The 13,221-nt window shown below is 36.0% G+C and overlaps 1 protein-coding gene across 7 annotated transcripts in view; it reads left to right on the forward strand.

Moving 5' to 3' along the window:
* DGKH (diacylglycerol kinase eta) overlaps window positions 1-13,221 on the forward strand; it is a 187,294-nt gene that overhangs the window by 136,009 nt on the left and 38,064 nt on the right. For all 7 annotated transcript variants that reach the window (XM_086711415.1, XM_086711431.1, XM_086711423.1 and 4 more), the window contains 4 exons: window positions 1,648-1,747; window positions 3,493-3,766; window positions 4,549-4,671; window positions 8,375-8,506. In XM_086711415.1, coding sequence (XP_086567541.1) covers window positions 1,648-1,747; window positions 3,493-3,766; window positions 4,549-4,671; window positions 8,375-8,506 — 629 coding nt within the window. The remainder of the gene's footprint in view (window positions 1-1,647; window positions 1,748-3,492; window positions 3,767-4,548; window positions 4,672-8,374; window positions 8,507-13,221) is intronic.

A 13,221-nucleotide genomic window follows, 5' to 3' on the forward strand; every position in this document is an offset into this window, starting at 1 on the left:
AAAGAGGGGAAACTGTCCGTGTCTCCTCTTCTTAGAGGTGGGACATCTTAGAGACACTTTCAGTAAACTTCATAGAAAAACTTTCACGATAGCCTCACTTTAATATTTCAACAAGTTCTATAAAAGTGCTATACATGAACAAAGAGGACAAACCTTGAGGTGGAGCACATGAATGCATCTCTAATAAATAGTAAGCTAGAGTCTCTGGAGAATTGTGATTTTAAAAAGCCAACAGAGGGGCGCCTGGGTGGCTCAGTCAGTTAAGTGTCTGACTTCAGCTCAGGTCATGATCTCACGGTTCGTGGGTTCAAGCCCCGCGTTGGGCTCTGTGCTGACATGTTGGAGCCTGGACCCTGCTTTGGATTCTGTGTCTCCCTCTCGCTCTGCTCCTCCCCCACTCACACTCTGCCTCTCTCTCTCAAAAATAAATAAACATTAAAAAAATAAAAAATAAATAAAATTCTAAAAAATTTGAAAAAGCCAACAGAAAGGTTGAAGGTTAGGAAATACTACTTTTTGTCCGAGTGAAATCTAGAGATGGTTGCCAAAAAACAACAAAGAAAATAAAAATTGTTAAATTGTTAGGAATAATTCATTTATTTCTTAGATAATAAATGTGAACGTTTGGAGTGTGTGTATGTACACTCTATCTATTGAATGGCTTGATTTCATAACACTTAAATATCTGGAAACTTAATCATTATATCACTCACATACCAGAGAAAATTGTGAGGATAATAAAAAAAAATAATTGCTGGAACCTGCTTGTTTTTTCCTTCAAATTCCTAAACTGTATCCATAATAAAGAGAAATATAATTGTTTTAAAATAATTCTGATTTTGTTTTCAGACTCACTAAGCCCATGCTAGAAAAAGCTGGTCACATACCATTCTGTTGGATTGTTTCAACACCAGTCCCAAAGACTTTTGAAAGACAGATTTTCGTCAGTGTTGGGGTTTCAGATTATTTTTTCTCCTAATCTATTTCTATTGCAAAGAAACCAAATTTATGTAAAAGGAACAAGTAAAGCATATGTTGTTGACACTAACAAAATCTAAATTAAATTAGTCTTGCCTATGACTATACTGGTCACCTTAAGGAAATAGATTTGCAGAGAATATAACTCAATCCAAGTGGCAGGTTGGCTACACAATCTCTTTCCTCTTTAGGAACAATATACTTTCAAGATACCCAGATAATGAACATTAGAGTGACAGTGACAACTTTAAGTGACAAATTTATCCTTGTTTTTTCAACATTGCAAGTTCTGTTATGAAAATATATAAGATGCCGGAGATAATGCTTTAAATTTTTTAATGGGATCTACAAATGCTCCTCTCAAGAATTTAATTTAAATATTTGAGAAGGACTTATTATAACCTTAAAAGGACTGTTAGTTAAATTATATAGAGCAAAGTGTATTCATGTACATTTCCGTTTATCACTTAGAATGTCTTGAACTTCTACAGTGCGTGTTACACAGCAGATAGAGTATGGGTTTTTTATACAAATGGTCCCTATATTTTGACCTAAATGTGCTTGTTTTAGGTATAGTTTACCTAATTGTGCTTGTTTTTAAAATGTTTGTCAATCAAACCAAATCAGCCTACTGGGTTTACTGAATTTCACCATTTCTTTTCCTCAAAGGATCCTATGTGAAACTGTAAAGGACTTTGTTGCCAAAGTAGAGAAGGCATACGAAAAAACGTTGGAAAATGCTGTTGCAGCTGATGCTGTGGCCAATAAAGTAAGCAGGTCACCTTTAGAGCATGAAAGTTTTGACTCACAATGCTGGCATTGAATGGTGTTTTACAGCTAGATTGATTAAGTGGCTTTCTTACCAAAACATCTTAAATCAAGAGAAAAAGTCCTTTTGAATCAGATGTAAGGGATTAAAACATATTCTATTTTATGGTTATCTGGTAGGAAAACTGCGTTACTGAAGACCATCTGACAACACGAATTTTATAGCTCAACTCCCTTTTCCCACTGATTGACATCTTGAAGGGGAAATGCACAGTAGTCGGGTCACAGGTGGGAGATGCAGAGCCACTGGTGTTCCAGTGCAGAGAGAGGAATGGCTTTCCATTTCCAGGCAAACTGGGCGTCAGGCTCTGTCCGTCCATCTTAGCGCCATTCCTTAGGTTCCCCAGACAGTATGGCCCTTGGTCCCTTTCAGGGTTCTGTTTCTTGCTTTGCCTTTTTCTTTATAGATTTTTTTCCCCCTTTATGAGCTTTCTGAGGCTAACATAAGAAACTTAAAAGCTACTCTCTTTGCTCTCATATGTTCATGACAAAAGGTTCTTACAAAAGGTTCTTGGGCTTGAAAAGGAATGGTCTCCTCCAGATTCATGCTGTCGATGGTGGTTTAACTGAGTGAAAGGAAAAGAAAATGGAAGTAAACATACATTTGACATTTTCAGCCTCTTTTCTTCTTGTTTTTCTACTCTGTGGATAGCTTCAGAAAGGCCTCTGTAGCCACACTTTTTTCTGTTAACTATTTCCACTGTAACCTTGTGTTAGCATGACATCAAAGGCCAATAAATGGAGGCGGAAGGAACTGGAACTTGTGTGGAATAAAAGGTAAATTAGGCAGTCACATCAACAGCTTCCATCCTAAATATTTCTTTACCCATAGTCATTCAAGAGAAGCAGACAGAAACAAGGTCCGAGAGCTGGTTTTTCTTTCTCCATCTTCTTTTACTTCTTTATCATTGTGCATTTTCCTTTTTTGCTCTTTTTTTGAGCCATTAATCCCTTAGGTGCCCTTCACTCCTTTTAAAACCAAAGCTTTGAAGGAGAGCTTACCAAGGCTCAGCCAGACCTGCAATTTGTGATGCTCAAAACAGTACCATACATTGATTACTTTAAAAAGTTTATGCAATATTCTGTATAATGCATAAATTTTCTGTGTAACGTGTAAATTTTCTGCATAATGTGTCACTTTAATGTGTTCTTTTAAGAAAAAACAACTATATATATAGTTATATAGTTGTGAGACTTTTTTTTTTTTCAACGTTTTTTATTTATTTTGGGACAGAGAGAGACAGAGCATGAACGGGGGAGGGGCAGAGAGAGAGGGAGACACAGAATCGGAAACAGGCTCCAGACTCCGAGCCATCAGCCCAGAGCCTGACGCGGGGCTCGAACTCACAGACCGCGAGATCGTGACCTGGCTGAAGTCGGACGCTTAACCGACTGCGCCACCCAGGCGCCCCTAGAGACTTTCTTTTAAGGGAAAATAGTTATATAAAGATGGTAGAATTGGAATATTCTGGACGTGCATGTAAAAATTCACATAATTGTACTTCTTTTAAAAGTGATAGATTACTTAGTCCATAAACTATCTAAAGTATAATCTATAATAGATGGCCTGTTAATGGTAAATATTAATATAGGCATCTTTCCTCTAAAATCAGAAGCCATTCACTTAAATTATCATTTTCCATTCCCACCAAATGGAGATTCATTAGTGTATTTTTGTTTTCTTAGTGTTCAGTCCTAAATGAAAAGCTTGAACAACTGCTTCAAGCTTTACACACAGATTCCCAGGCTGCCCCCGTTCTCCCAGGCATCAGCTCTCTCATTGTAGAAGAAGATACCGTGGAATCTTCCAGTGAAGAATCTTTGTGTGAAAACAAAGAACAACTCACCGATGACCCTGCAAAACCTTCCTCCCAGAAAGCTGTGAGACCAAACGAAATAATGTTGCGGGCAAACAGTTTAAAGAAAGCAGTGAGGCAAGTCATTGAAGAAGCCGGCAAAGGTACACATGAACGAAATCAGCTTTTGAAGAAGTTAGCAGCATTCTTATATTGCAAGCACAATGGAGTTTTCACACTGGTCAGGCTATACACACATAGAAAATTTTCAGGCAAGACAGAAGATAGGGCCATTAGAATGAAATCTATCCCCTCTCTTGTTTTAGTAGTAAGGATCAGCATATTTATTGTTAAATATGTTAAAGATGTTAAATAAAGTAACATCTCAGAGATAAAGTACACTGGAAATATTGAAAATTAAGTAATAATTATAAAATTTTAAATATCTTCTATGTCATTAGAATCTGTTGAGTTCTCAAAGAAAATCAAACCTGTAAACTACTTTGAAAATACTTTCTTAAATTTGTTTCCTGAATGTTTACGTTGTTTTTTAAAGAGTTTGTAAAAGCTCCACCTATATTTTAATTTTTTGTATCAATATAATATATATACCTCTCTTAGAATTTTAATAGTGGACTGAAGTTAACTTTAATTAAAAATTAACATTGAAATCCCTTTTATAGGTTATAACTTGTAGTTGGACTTGTATTTCATCTCAAATTTTTTATTTTTTTCTTCTGGTAAAAATATAACTTTTACAATTTTAAATATTTAGTTGTATAATCTCTAGTACTTAGAGACATCACCCCAAACTTATCAACTAGTGTTAATTTGTGCATATGGAATTTCTTTTGGTTTATGTTTCATTTTCCTTTTTAAGCATACATTAATATTTATGGATTTTACTTTTACTTGTCCAAACATATTTCTCTCCGACTACTTAAAGTTCTGGATGAACAGAGTGTTCACCCTTGTGAACCAGTTAGCCAGTCATTCGATAATGATAGCACAGAAACAGATGAATCTAAAGAAGAATCTAAAGATGATGGTGCAAAAGAGCCTTCAACTGGTAAGAAAACTAATTATTTTGGAATTCAATAAAATGTAATTCTGCTTTTACTTTTCAAAAGGCTTATCGGTTTGTAATAAACTTTGTATTTTAATTTTAACAAGGCTTTTCAAAAGTTAAAGCTTAGATATTCGTGAATAGTAGAATAATAAAGGTAACATTTAGAGTATTGTCAAGTAGTCACATCCCTTTTTTATCAGATAATCTGGAGATCATCATAATGAACTAAGGATTCTGGGACCAACCATAGCTAAATCTCTTCATTTTCCTGAAGAAAAAAGGAAGAAACACCTAAATCAACAGATTTTAACCTGTTTTTAGCCTACAGATGCATTTGAGAATTCTGTGAAAGCAGTAGGTCCCACAGGCACGGAATTTGGCATTTCAGTAGCTTAGCGGTCCCTTGAATTCCACTGATCAGCTCGGATGGTTTGCGAATTTCCTATTGCTACATTAATCTCTAAAATCACTGGACGTCTAGTTACAACCCTATCTCTACTAAAATTATTTTTTCCAGGAAATTAATATGTAGTTGCCTGTTGAAGTTCAAAGATGAATTTATATTTTTAATATTTCAGATTGTATAAAGGAATAGCTGTTAATTTAGTAGAATAAAACAAAGCAGAAATTAAAGTATTAACGAAGCTGAGAAGTAATATGAAAGTAATCGCATAATACTAATGAAAAGTCAACACTATTAAATCAGAACTGCGTTCATTAAGCTTTTGCTTTATTTTCATTACACATACACTTGGGCAGATTGCTTCATTTCTCTGTGGTTTCCTTGTTTGTGAAATGCGGATAATGACATGCCTACCTGTTGTGAAGGTTGAGGAAGTTAAGATATGTGGAGTGCCTAGAATACAGTCAGGTACATAGTGCTCTGAAAGAGTGTTTGCAGTCATTATCACTATTACCAGTGCTATTGCTATTCCTGCCACTGCCGTTGCTACTAATTACATTAACTTCCAAAGAATTCTCCTTAATTATATGTGAAACTCTTAGCAACTTTGAAATTAGACCTCACATGTCTGGCATGCAACCAATGCATACATATTCTACAACCTTAGCCCTTTTAGACTTTACGTGTACCTATTTCAGCACACGACCCAACTCTATAACCTTAGACTGTAGGGACCTTAACGGTCCCTGTCGCAGCATATAATCCAATACAGGCATACTTTATAACCCTCTTGACAGATGGCCACTCACTTTCTTTTGTTTTTTTCTTAATATTGTATTTTTTTTTAAGTAATCTCTACACCCAGCGTGGGGCTTGAACTCATGACCTCAAGATCAAGAGTCCCAAGCTCTCCCATCTGAACCAGCCAGATGCCCTGTCACTCACTTTCAATACATCCCATTCTTAACATCAGCTCTCAATTGTTAGAAAGCTTTTCTCTATATTCAGCTTTATATTTTCTTCTTAAATTTCTACCCATGATCACACTAACTAATGGAGTTTTATGTGTGATAATGTTAATAGCAACAACTGCTGGCGTTTGTGTGGTGCTTTATGAATAGTTAAAAACAATTTCCTGTACATTACCTCACAGTATTGAAGATAACTCTACCATGTGGCAGACCTTTGAAAACAGCTTTCATGGCATCATATCCTCTTCTTCCCCTTATATCTTCTTTTCCATATTATCTCCTAATTCTTTTACCAATTTTTAACTTGATTTCAAACTTTTTTGTTTTTCTGGTTGCACTCAATTGGTCAATATGATGCCCCATTTTGAATGCAGCCCTCCAGATAATAGCACACCGCTAGCCATACACTACACATTCTGGGCAATTTTGGTTTTCGAAGGCTTCCCTAAGAGTTCTTGTTATGGAGTGTTCTATAGTAATGCCATATAAGCCTGTTTTCCTCCTGTTTTGTGCAAGTGATTTTTTTTAAATCTAATGATAGTAGTTTATGCTCATCCCTATGAACTTTTATCTTTTCAATTTGGATCTACCATTACATCCTGTCAAAATCTTTGGAAGCTTCATTGTATCGTCTCAAATTTACTTCATCTAGAATTTAATAAGCTGACTTGTATGTTTTCATCCCTTAACGAAGTTGACTTAAGCAGGACTGCAAATGGCATTCTTACAATATGCTGCATGACAATTTTCCCTAAGATAAGGAAGGCTCTCTTGGGACGATTGGTTTTTCAGCATTCACTGTAAAACGGTAGCTGGTTTTCCAACCAGCTACCATCCCATCTTACTATATAGTCTCATGAACTGAGCACTTGCATTTAGTCTGCAAAGAAAACTGAAACATATGGGTATGCAACTATAGATATTGATATTGAAATAGACATAAATTTATACAAGTCTTTAATGTTGCAATATTTGATTTTATTTTCTAGCTAGTAATCCAATTTAGTGGGAGTCAGTAGCAATTGAAGCATTTCTGTATTAAATAATCGTTATTTTTTTAAGAACATTCATTATATTATTAAATTATGCAATAATTCATATGCCTGAAATGTATAATACAGTATGTTACTATGATCAATGAGATGTTATGTTTAAGAAAAACCATGAAACAGTAATTTAGTTACCTGCAATATTACATCAATCTTAGTCACTAAGATGCTGTCTGCTTTTGATCAGAGATGAATATCAAAAGATTGTTTTTATTAGAAATTAGCCCCAGGTCTCACATCTGTCCAAAAAAAAGAAAAAAGTGAGCTGTTCTGCTACTTTTCTTTAGTACAACTGGACTGTTTTTGAAGAGACAGAAGAGAGTGTAAGATTAATATGGTTAGTTTGTAATTAGTCTTAGGGAGAGTAAAGATAATTAAATTTTCAAGTATTTTTAAATTGAGTTTGAGGATTACTGGTTTTTTTAAAACACCTGCCAATAGCTCCTAATTGAGTTAAAGATACTATTTGCTCTCCATTAAAAATTACCCCAGTTTAGACAGAATTAAATCTCCTTTTTTGTTGTTTACTTTGAGAAAAATTCTGGTTTGGTATAACTTTTTAAATGTATTGAGCATTTACAAGAATATGATAGAACCATTCTGGGTAAATCATTGTTATGAATTTATAATTAATTGAGAAGTGCAGGAAACATATGTCGGTTTCATTTGAAAAAAAATACCATCTTCCTTTCATGTATAGAAGACGATGTTAACTCACGTTTCGCACATTAGCTGTAGGAACTACGTTAATTAATTCTGATCACTCAACATTTATGACAAAAAGAATGCATTGGTAGTATACATTATAACACATATGTTCCATTTGCAAAAGTCATCAGGCTTCAAAGTTTCTTTTTATCTTTGTTTATATATATATATATAATTTATTGTCAAGTTAGCTAACATACAGTGTGTATACAGTGTGCTCTTGGTCTTGGGAGTAGATTCCCACGATTCATCACCTACATAAAACACTATGGGTTGGTCACATTCAAATTATGAGTATTACTGAGCTTTAATTATGATAGGCGTCTATGTTCTACTGATCTCCATCTGTTTGAAATGAGTGATCAAGACCCGTGGCAGAATCCCTCCGTTCAGTAAATCTCAAGAAAGTGAAAACAAAGGGAAAAGAATAGGTAAACGCAATGTAATATTTTCAGTTCTGCTAATTGATTTCAACATGCATTAAACTATCTTATGTCCTGAATTTATAAGGACTTGCTTACTTTAATAGCTTTACCATTATCTTTTTTATAATTGGGACTTTTTGCCAACAGTTAAAACTGCACCTGCACCTCGGTCTCCAGATGGCCGGGCAAGTCGTTCCCAAACTGACTCTGGCCCTGGTCCAGCTGTGGCAACCAGCAAAGAAAACCTGCCTGTGCTCAACACCAGAATAATCTGCCCAGGTAGTATAGATTCTGAAACATGGTATTTTTTTAAATATTTCTGTGAAAATGTATTAAGTATTCACTTCCATGAACTATTGAAATGTGGTCTGAAAGATAAATGTCCCTTTGAGAGAATGTTCTTGTCACTCTTATCAACCAGACTCTAGATCCTTAGACTTGTGTGTGTGTGTGTGTGTGTGTGTGTGTGTGTGTGTGTGTGTATGTATGTGTAAGAATTACCTTGGAAGTATTAAAATATATGTTTTGGGGCCCTGCCCTGAGAAATTTTATCTAGAATAGAGCTCAAGAATCTGCATTTATTAAGCACCTTGGGTAAATCTAATCCTATGTTCTACTACCTCTTAAGTATCTCCACAGCTTTCCTTTTAGTTGTAAGCCACAGGTCTCTCTGTAGTCATTTTTAGACTACTAATATCGCTTCGTTTTGGAACATCTAAGGCATCTCTGCCAGCTCTGATGAGATGAATTTACCTCGGGATTCAGTTAGTGCTAGTGAAAACCAAAGAACTTGTACAGCAGCGAAGGAGGAAAATAGAGATGTCTCAGATGTCTCCTTAAGTTCCAGTTGTTTGACCTAGTGAGAACTGTCAAGATTTATTCCAGGGTAGATTGGATCCCAAATTACACCCTTAAAGTCAGTCTCTCCTACATGCTCTTTTAAAAGGTGAATTGCAATTCAAAAATAATAATAGTTGGAGACTTTAGTATCCCACTCTCAGTAGTGAATAGAACAACTAGAGAGAGATCAACAAGGAAATAGAAGAACTGAAAGACACATAAAACAAGTAGACCTAACAAATGTCTACAATGCACTCCACATAACAGCCACAGACTGCACATTGTCTAGTGCATATGGAACATTCTCCAGGATAGACCATATATGAAGCCATAAAACAACTTTCAATAAATTTAGAAAGATTGAAATATTATACAAAGGATGATCTTTGGCCACAATGGAATGAAATTAGACATCCATAACAGATGGAAATGTTGGGAATGTGGCAATATGTGAGTTAAAGAAAAAAAAAAACCATAAGAAAAATTTTGAAATCCTTTGATATGAATGAAAACAAAAGTACACCATACCAAAACTTACTTGATGTAGTTAAAGAAGTGTTTGGAGGGAAATTTATAGCTGTAAAGGCCTATATTAAAGAGGTAGAAAGATCTCAAAACCTAACTCTCCACCTTAATAAACTGGAAAAAGAAGAGCAAACATACTGAAAGCAATCACTAGGAAGGAAGGAAGAAATATTGGAGTGTAAATAAATGACAAAGAAAATACAAAACAATACAGAAAATCAATGAAACCAGAAGTTGGTTCTGCGAACAGTTTAACAAAATTGACAAGTCTTTATCTAGAGGGACCAAGGAAATAAAAGAAGATTCATATTACTGAAATCAGGAATAAAAGAGGAAAGATATGACTAACAACCTTACAGAAATAGAAAGGATTATAAATAAGGGAAAGCTATCAACATTACATGGCAATAAATTAGATAACTTCAATGAAACGGACAAACTCCTAGAAGCATGCAAACTACTAAAACTGTGTTGTAGACTCTGGGTCTGGAGTTCTTTCTTGTCTAGCAAGAAAGTGGGATGCAGAATTAAAAATGCGAGAGAGAAGCTGATGTCCAGGAGAAGACAAGAGCCCCAAGTAAGGGTCCTAGTTCTGTTTTTATTAGGATCAGAAGGCTTACAAACGTGGTGATGGGTGTGCACAAAGAGACAGTGAAATCCTGAACATTAACTCATGGGCGTGAGGGAAAGGGGGTTTTGAAGATATGCGGGGGTTAGGGATTTGGGTTAATACAAAACAAAATCCTGGTGTTAGGCAGAAGGTTGTTTATAGCAGACAAGAGGCACCACCTCTGTTTACCTAAACTGGTCTAGGGGGACAAGAAAGACAGAGCATGCTACCTCAGGGTCAACAAGGCACCTTTCTTTTGCTAATTAGCTAGTTGCCCTCTGGGCAACTTTGCCCTGCTTCAGTCGCTAGCCCTATTTACCTGTTCACCTAATTTGGTCCTTCCTTCCTGCGAAAGCAGCTTTCTGCTATTGTAAGTACTAAATTGGGGGTTGTTTCCACCCTGAATACCTAATCTTGTTTACCTCATATACATTTGTCCTATACTGGGGCCTTTGTCCCACCTTATCTATACTGAGGCCTGTGCCCAGGCCTTACCTATACTGGGGCTTTTGCCCCACCCTATCTATACTGGGGCCTTTGCTCCACCTTATCTAATCTTACTTACCTAATCTTGTTTACCCAAACTTGGGTGTGAACATCCTATGACTTTCTAATTCTTTATGCCTTGTTAACCCATTGGCAGAGGCTCAGAAAATTCCTAAGCTTATTCCCACAAAACCGATTCAAGAAGAGAAAATCTAACTAGACCTACAACAAAACTTCTTACAAAGAAAAGGCCAGGTCCAAATCACTTCACTAATGAACTCTGCCAAGTGTTTAAGGAATTAATATCAGCAGTTCACAAACTCTTCCAAAAACTAAACGAGGAAGGAACATTTTCCACCTCATTCTTTGAGGCCAGTGTTACCCTGGTACCAAACCAAAGATGTTCAAGTCACTAACCATCAGGGAAATGCAGATTAAAAACCATAATGAGCTGTCACGTCACACTACTCAGGATGGCTATTATCAAAAAACAAACAAACAAAAAAAATCAAAAGGCAACAAGTGTTGGGGAGGATGTGAGGTGCCTGGATGGCTCAGTTAAGTGTCCAGCTCTTGATCTCAGCTCAGGTAATGATCTCACAGCTTGTGGGATCAAGCCCCGTATTGGGCTCTGTGCTGACAGCTCAGAGCCTGGAGCCTGCTCCGGATTCTGTGTCTCCCTTTCTCTCTGCTCCTCCCCTGCTTGCTCTCTCTCTCTCTCTCTCTCTCAAAAATAAACATTAAAATTTTTTTTTTAAAAAACTAAAATTAGGACTACCATATGATCCAGCAATCCCACTCTGGGAATTTATCAAAAGAATTGAAATCAGAATTTTGAGGAGATATTAGCACTCCCATGTTTATTGTAGCACTATTCACTACATCCAAGACGTGAAAGCAACCTAAATGTCCACTGAGTGATGAATGGATAAAGAACACATGGTATATACATACAATGGAATATTGTTCAGCTTAAAAAAAAAAATCTGTAATCTGTCATAATGTGAATGGACCTGGAGGAAATTATGCTAAGTGAAATAATTCAGTCACAACATTGCAAGTACTACATGATTCACTTCCATGAAGTATCTAAAATAGTCAAAACCATAAAATCAAAGAGTGGAATGGTGGTTACCAACAACTAGAAGTAAGAGGAAATGGGGAGTTGCCAGTCAAGCTACATAAAATTTCAGTTAAGCAAGGTAAGTTCTCGAGATGTGGTGTCCAAAATTGTACCTAGAGTTAACAATACTGCCTAGAGTTAACAATACTGTACCTAGAGTTAACAATACTGCCTAAAACACTTAAAAATTTGTTAAGAAGGTAGGTCTCATAGTAAGTGTTCTTACCACAATAATATAAAGTAAAAAGTTAAGGACGCCTGTGTGGCTCGGTCGGTTAAGTGTCCAGCTGTTGCTTTCAGCTCAGGACACGATCTCACAGTTGTGAGATTGAGCCCTGCATCAGGCTCCATGCTGAGCTTAAGATTCTCTTTCCCTCTGCCCCTCCCTGTTTACACATGTGCTCACTCTCTCAAAAAAAAATAAATAAAAATTAGAAAAAAAGTTAAAAACAAAACAAAAAAAGAGCTATCCCTGAGTCCTGGGCTCACCTGACTGAGTCATTCTCCTTTTCTAATGGTTGGTTGGTAAGCCCTCATCTTTGGTCTACCTCTTTAATGATCTTCAAATAAATTCATTTTACATTTTGCTCAGCTTTTCAATTTTCCCTCAAAGTGAGGAGGGGTAGTTGGTCTGATGAACTGACAATATGCCATCATCAAAATGATACATTGATTTTTAGTTTTTGCAGATTCTGGGTTGTTGTGGCTTTCCATGAAACTTTCTCCTCTCATAAATCAAAAAGGATAAATGAAAAGGAAGAAAGAAAGAAGACAATCCATAGGATAAAGGAAAATATTTGTAAATAGTATATGTGATAAGGGACTAGTATTCAAAATATATAAAGAGCTCTTAAAATTCAACGGTAAAGACAAATACTTCAATTTAAAAATGGGCAAAGGATCTCTTGCAAAAAGATATTCAAGTGGCCAATAAACACATGGAAAGATGCTCATCTTCATTAGTCATCAGGGTAATGCAAATCAAAACCACAGTGAAATACCACTTCACTTTACTGGGATGGCTATGATCAAAAAAGGCAGATAATAACAAATATTGGCAAGGATGTGGAAAAATTGGAACTTTTATACTTTGTTGGTTAGCATATGAAATGGTGCAGCCATTTTGCAAAAACAGTTGGGCAGTTCCTCAAAGAATTAAACAGAGTTAACATATAACCCAAAAACCCACTACTAGGTATACACCCATGAGAAGTGAAAATACACGTCTACACAAAAACTTGTACGTTACTGTTTATAGCAACATTACTCATAATAGCCAAATAGAAGAAACAACCCAAATAATCATCAATTGATGAATGGAAAAACAAAATGTACAATATCCATACAGTGGACTATTAGTCATCCATTAAAAAGAACAAAGAACGGGGGTGCTGGCTGGCTCAGTCAGGG

The sequence above is a fragment of the Puma concolor genome, chromosome A1 (assembly GCF_028749965.1).
Source record: "Puma concolor isolate L17-30 chromosome A1, mPumCon1.1.hap2, whole genome shotgun sequence".
NCBI classification, from domain to species: Eukaryota; Metazoa; Chordata; class Mammalia; order Carnivora; family Felidae; genus Puma; species Puma concolor.